This window comes from Heterocephalus glaber, unplaced genomic scaffold (assembly GCF_053883595.1).
Source record: "Heterocephalus glaber isolate CG9 unplaced genomic scaffold, H.glaber_assembly_v1.0 deba00001600, whole genome shotgun sequence".
Taxonomy (NCBI): Eukaryota; Metazoa; Chordata; class Mammalia; order Rodentia; family Bathyergidae; genus Heterocephalus; species Heterocephalus glaber.
Genome location: NW_028258372.1, coordinates 17068601 through 17083872, shown reverse-complemented (window position 1 = coordinate 17083872; position 15272 = coordinate 17068601). Strand labels below are relative to the sequence as shown.

At 39.5% G+C, this 15272-nt stretch overlaps 1 protein-coding gene across 1 annotated transcript in view; it reads right to left on the bottom strand.

The window, feature by feature from the left end:
* The window catches only part of Axdnd1 (axonemal dynein light chain domain containing 1), a 136457-nt gene that overhangs the window by 64322 nt on the left and 56863 nt on the right, over positions 1-15272 (bottom strand). The window contains exon 8 of the mRNA XM_087194232.1: positions 7642-7738. Within this exon, the coding sequence (XP_087050358.1) occupies positions 7642-7738 (97 nt within the window). The remainder of the gene's footprint in view (positions 1-7641; positions 7739-15272) is intronic.

Below are 15272 nucleotides of genomic sequence, written 5' to 3'. Positions count from 1 at the left end.
CCCGGGTTCCCTCATCATGGGGAAACTACGATCCAGTGCATTCCTGACAAGCACACTGGTGGACACCATTGCTGGGTCCTCATCATGGGGACCATTCCGATCCAGCCCGCTCCAGATAGGCACAACTGTGGATGCCGTCATGGGGTCCCTCGTTGTGGGGAACACACTGATCCAGCCCAATCCAGACAGGTCCACCTGTGGATGTCATCACAGGGTCCCTCGTCACGGGGAACACACCGATCCAGCCTGCTCCTGAGATTCATACCTGTGGACACCATCCTGGGATCCCTCATTGTAGGGAACATGGCCCTCCAGCCTGTTCCAGACAGACACACCTGTGCTCACGGTTGCGGGGTCCCTCCTCACAGGGAACATGCCACTCCAGCCTGCTCCAGACAGGCACACCAGTGCATGCTGACCCAAGGTCCCTCATAGCGGGGAACACACCACTCCAGCCTGTTCCAGACAGGCATATGTGTGGACGCCATCATGGGGTACCTTGTCACTGGGAACAAGCCAATCCAGCCCGCTCCAGACAGGCACACCTTTGGACGCTGTCATGGGGTCACTCGTCGTGGGGAACATGCCGATCCAGCCCACTCCATACAGGCACACCAGTTGACCCCATCACGAGGTCCCTGTCACAGGGAACATGCCAATCCAGTCTGCTCCACACAGGCACCCCTGTGGATGCCACTGCAGGGTCCCTCTTCATGGGGAACAGGCTGATACAGCCCATTTCAAACAGGCACACCTTTGGATGCTGTCATGGGTTACCTCGTTGCGGAGAACATGCCAATCCAGCCCTCTCCAGACAGTTACACCTGTGGATGCTGTCACAGGGTCCCTCATAACAGGGAACCAGCCGATCCAGCCCATTCCAGACTAGCACACCTGTGGATGCCATTGCGGGGTCCCTCATCATGGGGAACACACCAATCCAGCCCGCTCCAGACAGGTACATTTGTGGACGCTGTTGCAGGTTTCCTTGTCACAGGGAACATGCCGATCCAGCCCGCTTCAGACAGGCACACTTGTGGATGCTGTCGCGGAGTCGCTTGTCATGGGGAACACGCCGATCCAGCCCGTTCCAGACAGGCACACCTGTGGTTGCTGTCATGGTGTCCCTTGTCAAGGGGAGCATGCCGATCCAGCCCACTCCAGACAGGCACAACTGTTGATGCCATTGTGGTGTCCCTTGTCGTGGGGAACACACTGATTCAGCCCGTCCAAGACAGGAACATCTGTGGATACTATCGCAGGGATCTTTCTCATGGGGAACATGCCGATCCAGTCTGTTCCAGACAGGCACACCTGTGGATGCTATATCGGGGTCCCTCCTTGTGGGGAACATGCTGATCCAGCCTGCACCCTGGCAGCAATCCCCTGCCCCCCCGCCCCACCCTCGCTCCTCTGGCCTCTTGACTCTACTGCCACCTGGTTCCAAACTACAAAGACACAGAGGACACTGAACCATCAGACTGCTGTACTGGGTAAGTTGGAACGATCATCACTTCCCATCAGAACTGGGACTATCTTCAGGGGAAGGACAGCTGGAACCTGCAGTACAACCCTGCAGAATTCAACCATACAGAACTGGGAGCTGAACTTTGGACTTGCAGCCAGAAATCTGCCTGAATCTCACCGGTCTGGCACTGGCTTGCTGAGAGTCATTGACTTATATCTGCACACTGCTGCCCCCATTGTCTATAGTGACAGCAGAGACATACCCTGAAGGAGGCTCTTCATTTGCATTTTTATTTTTTATTTCCAAAATTAGTATTTTGGGGGTTTTTCCTTTTTCTACTCTTACCTAATTTTTTTCCTACTCTGGAAATTTTTGTCTTTCTCTCCTTTTTTTTCTTCTTTCTTTTCTCTTTCCTTTCTCTCTCTCTTACACTTGTTCTCTTGCTGTCCCACATTGTTCATCTCCCTTTTGTTCCTGTTCTGGCCCTCATTTGGAGTTCTTCTTTATTTTTCTATTACTCTTTTTCCTCCTCGCCTGTGTCCTCTGGCCTCACTGCTAACCTTCCCCTATCCTTCCACCTATTTATCCCTCCGTCCCCAACTCCTTCTGTTATATTGAAGAGTTTATTCACTATAACCATATGTTGGGTTGGTCCTCAATCTTGATTTAATTCACACAGTTAAAGGTGATAGATTAATAACTACCACAAAATGTCATTTTCGAAGATGTACTTGATGCAATGGTGTTGCTGATTGTATCACTTGGGCTAAGGTGTTGTTATTAATTTAGTCAGTGATCCTTCCTGGCATAATGAAAATGAGATAGCTTCAGATTCATTAGAGACTCAAAACCTAAAGACCAGCTATATCTGGAAGGCACCTCTGAGAAGCAATCATTCCATAAGGGTTCTAATTACAAGCAACAAAGATATTTACAATAAGCAAGTTCGAAGTATCAACCCAGGAGTTAAAACAAGGACAGTACCAAAAACAAAAATGAGAAGACATTTAAGTGACTTCCACCCCACCAAGGGTAAACCCTGGGGGAAACGAGGTGGAAAAGTCCGATAACCAACCACCTGTACACTCTGAACTGATAGCACAGGAAGTAACAAAACAGATGAATAAGTCTCTAGAAAAATTCAAAGCAGAAATAATCTCCCAGATATCTACAGAGATGGTGAGCAGAGTGAAAGACATGATTACAGGCTCTAGAACAGAAACAGATAAAAAAATAGATGAGATCAGAAACATGCTGGAAACCATGAATATGCAGCATAAGAAATGTAAACCATGATCGCCCAACATAAGAAAGAAATGGAATCCATGAAACAGTTTCAAACAGATATTCAGGAGATTAAAAACTCCATTGAAAATATCCACAGCAGATTAAGGGAATCTGAAGATAGAATATCAGATATAGAAGACAGAATCACAGTTAAAGACCTAGAAAACAGAGATTTCTTAAAAATAGTAAGGGACAATGAGAAATCAATCCAGTAGCTGCTAGACGATGCAAAGAAGAATAACATAAGACTGACAGGAGTCCGTGAAAAAACAGGAGAAAGCACAATTGACATAAAAAACTGTTCACAGAAGTAATAGGGGAAAACTTCCCAGACACAGGTAGAGAATTGGATATACAGATAAGTGAGGCATATAGTACTCCAACTAGTCATGATCAAAAAAAATCTAAATCTAGACACATAATAGTCAAGATCCCAGAAAGCCAACAGAAGAACAAAATCCTACAGGCAGTTAGAGAAAAGAAACAAATCACCTACAAAGGAAAGCCCATCAGAATCACAGCAGACTTCTCAACATAAACCCTCAAGTCAAGGAGAGCCTGGAGTGAAGTATTTCAAGCCCTAAAAGAAAATAACTTCCAACCTAGATTGTTGTATCCTGCAAAATTATCTTTCAAAATTGATGGGGGTAATTAGATACTTCCACAACAAAGAACACCCAAGAAATTTCATGAACACCAAACCAGCACTACAAGCAATTCTAAATAATATCCTAGAAAAAAACAATGAAAGTCTCAACTCCATGAGGCCCAACAGAGGGAAGCCACCAGGCAAGGGAGGACACTAAAGGGAAAGGGGGGAAAATAAGAAATACAAGAGCCAACAAAAGTAAAGCATGATAAGGATTAATCAATATCTATCACTTATAACCATCAATGTTAATGGCCTCAATTCACCAATCAAAAGAAATAGACTGGCAGAATGGATTAAGAAGCAAAATCCAACAATATGCTGTATTCAAGAAACACCTCACTCAAAAAGAAACTCATAGACTGAAAGTAAAAGGATAGAAAACAGTTCTCCATGCTACAGGAAACCAGAAGAAAGCAGGGGTAGCAATCTTATTTGCAGATAAAGTAGATTTCAAACCAAAACTAATCAAGAGAGACAAAGATGGTCACTATATCCTTGCGAAGGGAACAATCCAAGAGGAAGAGATGACAGTCCTAAATATATATGCACCAAAACCAAATGCCCCCAACTAAACAAAACAGATATTAATGGGCATAAAAAACCAAATAAACACTAACACAATTGTAGTGGGGGACCTCAATACCTCACTATCACAAATAGATCATCTAGACAAAAAGTTAACAAGGAAATTCTAGAACTGAACCAAGTTATTGAACAAATGGACTTAATAGATGTTTACAGAGTATTCCACCCCCCAAAATCGGAATACACATTCTTTTCAGCTGCACACGGGTTATTCTCCAAAAGAGACCACATGCTAGCTCATAGAAAATGTCGAAGCAAATGTAAAAGAACTGAAGTTATGCTCTGTACATTACCAGACCGTAGTGCGATAAAATTGGAGATCAATAACATAAGATAGCACAACACCCCCACAAACACATGGAAACTGAATAACACCCTCCTGAACAACCAATGGTTCACAGAAGAAATTAAACAGTTTCTACAAGTAAATGATAATGCCAGTACAGCATACAGGAATCTATGGGACACAATGAAATCAGTTTTACATGGGAAATTCATAGCAGTGAATGCCCATATTAGGAAAACAGAGAAAACTCAGATAAATAACCTAATGCAGAACCTCAAGCTGCTAGAAAAAGAAGAGCATAACAAATCCAAAGCTTGTACAAGAGAGGAAATTATAAAGATCAGAGCATAAATCAATCCAATGGAGACTAAGAGAACAATACAAAACATAATGAATCAAAGAATTAGTTTTTCAAAAGAATAAATAAAATCAATAAACCTTTAGCCAACCTTATCAAAAAAGGAAAGAAAAGGCTCAAATCCATGCAATTAAGAACGAAAAAGGTGAAGTCACAACAGACCCAGCAGAAATTCAGAGGATCATCAATACCTATTTCGAGAACCTGTACTCTAATACAGTGGAAAACACAGAAGAAATGGACAGATTCCTAGATACATATGAATTGGCAAAGTTAAATGAAGAAGATACAGAAATTCTAAACACCTCAATTGCAATGAGTGAAATTGAAAATGTAACAAAAAATTAGGAACTGCACTTTATATCCTTACCTTCCATTGACTTGCATGGGAGAGCTGGCGCTAGAAGAATGCTGGAATCAAAACTGAAGTGCAAACTGCCAGGCCATTTTGAAGAGTGTGTTTGGCTTCTAACATCAAGTTCTTCTTAGGACCAAGTTGAGGACTTTCCAGGACCTGTCTTTCAGCAGAACCTCACTGCACTTTCTAGGCCAAAGTGCTATTCATGGTACAGGCCTCACAGAGATGTACAGCAGAAATCAGCAACACAGAGAGCCAGATTGTGATGTGACTGTTACTGGATATAAGTCCAAGAGTGGAGTGCAATGAGAAACTGACAGAGCTCCAGCTGCTTTCTCTGAGTAGGAACTGCACTTTGTAGACTTACCTTCCACTGACTTGCATGGGAGAGCTGGTGCTAGAAAAATGCTGGAATGAAAACTGAAGTGCAAACTGCCAGGCCATTCTGAAGAGTGTTTGGCTTCTAACATCAAGTTCTTCTTAGGACAAAGTGAAGGACTTTCCAGGACTTGTCTTTTATGAGAACCTCAATGCACTTTCTAGGCCAAAGCACTATTCACAGTACAGGCCTCATAGAGATGTGCAGCAGAAATCAGCAATGCAGAGAGCCAGATTGTGATGTGACTGGTCCTGGATGTAAGCCCAAGAGTGGAGTGCACTGAGAAACTGACAGAGCTCCAGCTGCTTTCTCTGAGTAGGAACTGGACTTTATATCCTTGCCTTCCATTGACTTGCATGGGACAGCTGGTGCTAGAAGAATGCTGGAATGAAAACTGAAGTGCAATCACGCCACAGTGATCAGTGATATATGTGTGCCCATGTTCATAGCAGCGCAGTTTGTGATAGCTAAAACTTGGAAATAGCCCAAATGCCCATCAACTGGAGACTGGATAAAGAAAATGTGGGGTTTTTTAATAAAATGGAGTACTACTCAGCCATAAAAAATGAGAAAGTAGAGACATTTATAGCTAAGTGGATGCACACTGAGGCAATACTCTTAAGTGAAATAAATAGGACACACATGTGTAAATACCAAATAGTTTCTCTGGTGTGAGAAACTGAAAGTATAAATAAGGACTAAAATGATTAAAATGAATAATTGATAATTTCAAATAGGTAGAAAAGGCCCAAAGGGGTAGGGGATTTTGGAGGGGAAAGGAAAAGGTAAGAAGGGAAAGGAAAAATTATGAGAAAATGAAAAAATGGAAATAAAGTGTTTGCAAATAGGGAAGGGAGGACAGGGAATGGGGAAAAAATAAGAACCAAGATAAATCATGTACAGGTACAAGTACCCAATGATAAATGTAAACAGTGCATAACTAAAATTTACCAATAAAAGAATTTAAGCAAAAAAACCCCTACATTGACATTTTATCTCTCTCCTCAGTCAGAATGTTTATTATTAAGAACACAAAAAATAATAAATGCTGACAAAGATGCACAGGAAAAGGACACTTTTATACTATTAATGGGAATATAAATTAGTACAGGCACTATGAAAATCAGTATGAAGGTTTCTCAAAAAAGTATAAATACAGCTACTATTTAATTCAACTATACAACTCCTAAGTATATTCCTGAACAGAATTGAAGTCAGCATACAAAAGAGGTGCCTGCATATCTATGGTTCGTGTCACAATTCATAATACCTAATATGAGAACATCATAAGGTCCTGGCAACAGATGAATGGATAAGGAAAATACACAATGGTGTATTATTTAACCATAAAAAGAATGAAATAATGTGATTTGCAGGAAAGTAGATGCAAGTGGAGATCATAGTGCTAAGAGAAAAAAGTGAGACTCGCAAAGGCAAATATGGCATGTTTTCTCTCATATGTGTAAGAAAAGAGGAGGAGGAGGAACAAGGGGACATCAATGATGACAGATAACATGAAAGTAAAAGGGAGAGTGTTAGAAAAGAAAGAAATAATGGAGGACAAGAAGGTAACAGGAGCATTGAAATGGTCCAAGCATATTGTATGAATGTACAAATATAGTGAAACAAAACCCACTACAGTGTTTTGTATAATTAATATGTAGTAATAATTAATCCATTAAAAATTGAATTTCATCAAAATTAAGAACTTTCTATGTTTCAAAGTCACATCTCTTAAGGGAATATGAAAATAAATGTCCATTTAAAATCTGTACATAAATATGCAGTGAGGCCTTGTTTATAATAATAAAAAACTGAAAACAGTTTAAATACCATTAATAGAGAATAGTGTATATCCATACCATAAAATATTACTCAGCACTGAAAAGCACACACTTTTGATAAAAGCAACAATATGGATGAATCTCAAAATAATTCCTAGTCAGAACAGTCAGACTGAAACAGATACACTATATATTAATTCATTTATATAAGTTCTAGAAAATTAAAATAATCTTGGCTTTTAGAAACTGGATCAGATATTACAATGGACCAAGATAAGGCTAAGAGGAGAGATAATAAAAAGTTACAAACTTTAGGTGTGTTATATACACATATGTTCCCCCTTTTAATGCAGTAACTGTTTTTATGAGCATATGCATATTTTAGTGCTTCTAAGATTATACATTTCATCTGCAGTTTGTTTTAAATCAATTAAATCTCAAAAAATATTCTAAAACAAAACTACTGGAAAGTAAAAGTTACTACCTTCATCTTATCCAGTTCGTGAAGTTCCTTAGCAGGATTTTTTTCTGAATAAGCTTCTTTATTCAGAGCTATTGCGGTTACCATCCCTTTGCAACAACTGCAATAAAAGAAAGAAGGGGAGGGGGAGAGGAAGGAGGAGAAGGAGAAGGGAAGAAGGAAGGAAGGAAAAAGGAAGACAGAAAAGGAAAAAGCACATACTCAGTGGTGTGGTTTGGATGAGTGTCCCCCAAGGCCCACGTGTTAAACGTTTGGTTCCCAAGAGAGTGCTACTCGGTGGTGGTGGAACCTTCAGGAAGTAAGACCTGATGAAAAGTCCTTAGGTCACTGGTGATGTGCCCTTGGAAGTGGAATGTGGGTCTCCGATATCTTCCTCTTCCCCTTTTCCTTCCTGGCTCATCAAGTGAGTAGTTTTCTTGTACCATACAGTCTTTTTTGTCCATTCATTTGATTGTTCATTTGTTTTTTGGTACATACACATTTGCAATGATATGCTGCTTTACCATATAGGCCCCAAAACACCAGGCCAATCAATCATGGATAGAAATCTTCAAAATTGTGAGCCAAAAAATGTCCTTTTATATTTACAAGTAAACTATCTCATATTTAACCACAGTAATGGGAACTTCACAAAGATACCTAGTATGACATGTTTATTGTTGGTTTCTCTAAGTGTTTACAATTCAGATATGCTGGGAGCACCACTCTGTAGATGTGCCTTCCTTCCCATCCATTCCCCATAAAACCATCAAACCATGATGTTCTGCAGATTTCAGCTACTCTCCCAGTTCCAGCCCCTTTACTACCCTGCACTTCCCTTATCACTATCACTATAAATAAATGCATTACAGTTCTCAGGCAGACCTTTTCTCTCATCAGGAGGAAAGTGCCACCTGGCCTCAGCTTTTTCTATCTCTTTGTCTTTTCCTCATCCCCCCTCCCCCTTCATCCTCCCTCCGTGGACCCTTCAGCTGTGCAGGCCACAGCAGTTGGCACCCAAATAGACTGGTGTATAAGACAAGAGATGTGACTGGAGTACAGGACTGGAATACAAGACAAGTTGCATATTTACGTGAGGGGACACTTCTGGATGTGCACACGTAAGTTAGGAACAAGGCGGATTGGAAATTCACCAGGTGTAAAACATGGGTCAATCAGGATCGCGTGAGCGAGTGACATTTATATACAGAAATGCTCATGGCACATTTGAAAGGTAAAGGGTCTGATATAAAGACAACCCAATTAGCAAAGGTTTTGAATTTCTTTCAAGAAATGTGTTCTTGCAGCTGGGGATGTAGCTCAGTGGTGCTGCACCTGCCTGGCAAGCACAAGATCCTGAGTTCAATCCCTGGTTCTGGGGGAAAAAAAAGAGATGTGTCTTTGGTTTCTGGATCCCAAAACTGAGGGACCAGAAAAAATCCCTATCTATACCTTTTCCGTATGGACTATAATCTGAGTGCTTTGAAGATTGAGCCTCTGTGGAGTCCACTCCTGAAGATCTGGCAAAAAATAGTGTTCTTAGATTGCAAGAGACAATCCACGACTGTAAGGCTTCAAAGAAATCCTGGCCTCGTCTGGAGCCGCCAGCTCCTACTGAGCCTCCTGCTCCACCTGGGAAGCTTGCTGCCTTTTGCTATGATGACTGGTGGGGAGGTGCAGAGGGGAGGATGGTGGCAGAACTCTTGAGGAGTGTATCACAGCGCTTTCATTGTGTGGCCAAAAATTAAACCCACAACTTGTTCTGCACTGCAGGCTTGCAGTTCTGCTTTGCCAGAAAACAAAGAAGTTCCAACATGCCATGTGGTGCAGCTTCCTCATTCCTTGCAAAGGCTTCCTGTTCCCTCTTGCTGCTACAACTTGCATTGTGAGGGGCCAGACAGGCAGGGAGGCTTTTAAAGGGCCTATACCTACTGCTCTGCCTGCTCTTACTGCCTCAGCTCCCCCTGAAGAGAGGGGAAAACAAGATTCCATAAAGGAATGTAAGATTCTCCCTGGCCCTGCATATTTACAAGTCAACAACTTGTTTGGCAGGCTATACTAACAAGAAATTCCATCAGGCCCTATTGTTTTCTACACAAATATTGAAAATCAAAATATAAGGGTTTAAAACAATTAAAACAAAATGTAATGCTTACAATCGGAGCTCAAAGACCAAATACTAGGCTACTGCCAAGTGCCTGCTACAGTATGCATATTAAAATCAGCTGCAATGTCCTGCCAGGCAGGGGAAAATTATAAAACAAAAAAACAAAAAAAAAATCAATTATAAATTTTGCTATTTGACAAATGTACCTTTCATCTCCAACTTAATGTTTAACTGGTGTTTGGTTTTCAGATGTTTAATTGGTGTATTTAAAACATTTCTACATTGCAAATTCTTAAATTGTAATTATAGGATTAACTTGCCCTCTAATTTCTGCTTACAGACTTCTCATAAATAACTATAAAATGATATTATGCTATTGTTCAATCACTAGCTTGTTATAAAAGATTACACTTACAGGTATAAGACATTTTTATGCCTTCTAATTACAAGAGATCTATGTTAATTGACCTACAAACGTTTTGACTAGTCTTAGTTACAATTATAAACCAAAAAATTATAAAAGGGATATTATAATTCAAATTGGCCAAATGTATTTGAGTGCATTCTAGTTTTATAAATTGTCTTATATGTTTGTCCAATTGTACATATGCATTTTGTTTGAGCTCAACAATTTTCCCTTTTTTGCCTTTAAAATTTTTTCTTAAAAGATATTTGCCTATAATTTAAATTGGCTTATAAATAAATGTTACTAAAGTTAAGGAATGCCTTCCCCTCTCCTAGGTTGCTAGCTGATCAAAATAACATCAAAGATTAATTTTGATTGTAATGCATATTACCATCTACATTCAATAATAAAAAATATTTTTTATTGGTTACTAATAATGTGTTAATTGTTACAATCTGTTTTTTACAGGTTATTTTTTTAAATTGTCAAGGTAATTAAATGGAGACTTGTAGGTGTGGGGAGATGGCTGAATGAGGCTCTCCTTGGTGAATAAAGAAGCAGCTGCCCAGAAAAAGGTTATGCTGCTCTTTGTTCACTAATGGGAGCCTCAGTAATTTTCATAGTCTTATGGGAAGACACACCCCCCCCAAATTGCTTAAATATGTTATAAAATGTTTGCATTGGTTAAGTTCTAAATATGTTATTGTGATATGTTTATATTGGTCATCTTCAAAACATAAAATTTTCACTGGAAAGAACACACTATTAACAATAAGATGCTTTTGGTACCAAGCTACATTACAGGACATAAGGTTTCATATGATTGTAGTAATTATTATTGCTGCTTTTTTGTTATACAAAATGTCTTCTGACTGTACAGGTCTTTCAACATATTGTTTATGGTAATAACCTCCTTTTGATCCAGGTATTTTCCCTTCTCTTATGCTCCAGCTACTTATAACAGGTACATTTATAGGCCCATACATTTTCCTTAGATGGCATCCTATCAAAAGATAATAACTTAAATAAGAGTTTCCTTTTTTATGTATTTTTGGAAGGGAATGAGTGCATTTAACAATGGCTATTTTATACTAAGACACACATATAAATGTGTTACAAAGATAATGTCATGTTTGTCATGCTAAAGTATTATGTGTGGCTCCTGATTTAAAGTTTTTTTCTGTTAATATTTTACAAGAATTCAACTACTAGAACAACCATGATTGATAAAAATAACAGTCTTCTAAGTATATTTTAGATTCCAAAATGTTTGCTATCCAGATGAAATATAATACTTAAGTTCATTACTTCTATTGCAATGTTAATGTTATTGATCTTCTCTTCTGGGTGTTCAACCACTAAAGTCCAGCACTAGAAAGGTAACTGGACTAAGGTGACAACCAATATTTTGGCCCTAGCCCTCCAAGGTCAACAAAGATCCAGGACATGAAAGGCCTTTTTCTACAAAATCCTATATTTTTGGTAAGTTACTCAACCACCTGAACAGGGAGATTGTTGGACACCAAAGCAACAACTGCAATGTGCCAAACACCAATGGGAAAATTACAATTCCCAATGGGAAAAATCTCTCATGCTTTCACAGAAAGTAACATGGTCAAGCAAGGCCATGACACATCTTGATGGCTAACACTGACAGGAACTGAGAGGCTCTATACATAGTTTCAAGATATTGCCTGAGGAGACCTAATTGACCTTGATAGATAACAAGAGGTTAATTTTACTTAATATAGGTCTCACTGAAACTTGGACTTAAACACCCAGTAGAAAAGTATAATAAAGATATGTAAACTCAAGACCATAATAATAAAGCTAGACTTAAAAAGAGGCTCCAATTGCTGACCCCTTCTGACAGTTTCCAGATACACTGGTAGCTAGCCACTGTTATGGGTCATTAGATAAAACCATGGTAAAATTTATATGAACTCAACAAAAGTTTTAAAAATTTTTTTAGCTCAAATTGTTTTTTGAAATTATCAAAATTTTAGTCCTTTTACAGCTGCAATTAAAATTATGACAAAATATCAGACTTACAGATTATCTCCATTAGTGGAGGGTCTACAGGTCGATAAGTTACATTCACTATTTTAGTCCCCTAAAAACAGTTTCTAAACATGGCTCTTTCCCAAAACCACCTGTTTATTTTAGGGCTTATACCTTGACTATTACAGGCTCTAATTTCTTTAAATTTTCTGTTTATTCTTGCCTATAGGTTGCCAACTCAAAGTGATCATACAGATAACAATAAATGTGCTAGACATTTTGTTAACCAAAATCCACTAGATCGACCTTATAAAGAGAGTTTATAACTACAAAATTATCACATGATTTTTATTTCAGACCTGTTAAATTAGCTCCCTAGAAGGAGCCCCTAACTGCGGTCTTCCCTACATTGACCCTTCTCAGCTTGAAGCAGTTAGATGAAACCTGCGCCCCTTCTCCCCTAACTGCAGCTGGGGATAGCCCTCTCAAAAAAGAGCTTATTATAGACAACTAAGCCAGGTAAACACATTATAGGTCCTTATAACCCATAGAGACAAGCGATTGTTGGCTGTACTCACTTTTCCCTAAAAACACACTTACATAAACAAGAAAGGGGAAAATACACTACCTCTACAAGCTCAATTGGATTTTGTCACCTTCTTTTGTTGCCTTTATTTAAAAAAATTTTAAATCCACTTATGAAAAGTAAATATCCTTCATCAAAACTCCACTGATACTAAGATAAATCTACAGACATGCCCTAGACACAAATGTTGTCAAAGGATGCCCTAACTAAAAGATAAAATGGATCAGTGCAACTAATAACATAGGGGCCACAGTATGGTCATGTTCCATCAGAAGTCAAAGTCAGACCCGCCTTTGGCTCATCCGCTTCCTTGGGAAACTCCTACTTTGGTACCTATTTTTGCCAATCAGTCCCACATCTTGGGGGTGGGCATTCTGATGCTCATATCTCTCCTACATCTACCAGCTATAATTACACCAGGAGAGCAGTGGGTCTCCTTCTCTGTCTTGGCCTATCTTCCCTCTGTCTCTCTCTTTGGGTAACTGAAAAGACAGCCTCTCAAAGTATGCTTCTTGGGAAAACTGTTGCACTCATGAAGTAAATGAAACGGTTATACAAAATATAACTTTCCAGGATTGGTCTCATACAAAGTACAATGTTACCAGCCACCTTCCAGCATCAGTAGTACATAGTTCATCAAAATACTTCCAAAGAGATCTTTGGTGATTGACTGACAGTTTAAAAGGGATCACTCTTTCTAGTCATAGCTTAAAGGACAGGAGTCACACAGAGGTCAACAAGATCTGGGCACGCCCTTGTGTACAAATCCCTTATGTGCTCCTACTTGGCCAGGTCAATATTACTTCAGGAGATTCTTTTAATGTCAGTTGCCAAAACTGTAATCTCACTGCCTGCCTTACTAATAATAAGGATAAAGATGTGCTAATATTATATAGGCCATCCATTGTCATGATACCCACTAATGTTTCTGGCCCTTGGTATCATAATCCTGGACTGCAATTACTAGAAGAAATACATGGACAGCTCATTCACCCTCACTGGATGGTAGGATTTATTATCCTGGGAATTATGTCTCCAGTTACTCTGCTTGCCACCACTGTGGTTGTGTCCATGGCCTTAGCACAAAATGTACAGAATGTGCATTTTGTCAATCATTTAGCAAAATATACCTCTTATGCTTGAGACCCAGAAAGATGTTGATGTTAAATTGGAAATACAGGTTAATGCTTTAGAAGCTACAGTGCTAGAGATTGGTTTGTTTGTATTCTTGGTACTGAGGATCAAACTCGGGTCCTTGCGCTTGCACAGCAGGTGGCAAAACCACTGAGCTAAATCCCTGGCCGTAGACTGGTAATCAAGTTAAAGCCCTGCAATACTGTCAAGGATTGCAGTGCCATGCTGAATACCCTCACATTTGTGTCACTGCTCTTCCTTACAATGAGTCACAATGGGACTGGAAAAAAGGTACCACACATTTAATGGGTATCTTTCATCACAGCAATCTCAGCTTAGATCTCCAAAAACTTCATCAACAGATCTTGTCCATTCAGCATGCTCACATTAGTTTCCTCACCCCTGAGGACATGACAAAATCAGTTCTTGATTCGTTAAATGGATTCAGTCCTTTCAACCTGGCCAAACAGTGTTGCTATGATCCTGGGAATTCTGATTTTCCTATTGCTACTACTGATTTGTTTACTAGTCCTCTCCAGAGTCTTCCTAGAACAACTCACCAAACTTGCCTTAAAACAACATCATCACAAGCTGCAGCCACAAAACAAAATGGGGAATTGCTGGGCGCACCATACTGTAGACGTGCCTTCCTCCCCATCCATTCCCCATAAAACCATCAAAGCACGAAGTTCTGCAGACTTTAGCTACTCTTCCGGTTCCAGTTACAGACCAGCCCCCTTTACGCACCCTCCACTCTGCACTTCCCTTAAATAGTCTACCACTATAATAAGCGTGCTGCAGTTCCCAGGCAGACTTTTTTCCCATCAGGAGGAAGGCTCCACCTGGTCTCAGCTTTTTGTATCTCCTTTCTCTTCCATTCCTCTTACCTGTAATCATTGGTAAAATTGAATTTTAAACAAATGAAAGAAAAATTTTGCTAGATTGTAAAAAGCTACTGCCCAAATTTAAAGTAACTATAGTGATAATTTGTATCTTAATTAATATGTAACATTTTTCAGGCCTCATTAATATTTGGTATGAATCTTCTAACTTTTCAGTTTTATTTTTTTTCTTTTTCTTAAAAATATATTTTGGTTGGCGTTTAGTGGAGCACACACAAGTATACATTCAGCTTTGCATGGAATTATACAGGAAATTACAAGTTTCTTAAATACCTCCAAGTAGGTGCAAAGGTGCAAGACGTATCTTATCTTCATAAGTTGGTTTTTAAAAAAAAACTAATTGTTTTCTCACATACACAAATTTCCCATCCTGCCTACGCTACAGTTTCCAAAAGAATTCTAAAGCTATTGGGACAACACTAAAATTTCATTTTCCCACTGACCATAATGTTGAAGCTAGCTGAAAAACTGAACTACTATTTCTTTCAAGGTTTTAAAATAACCCCTTCATTGCTGCTA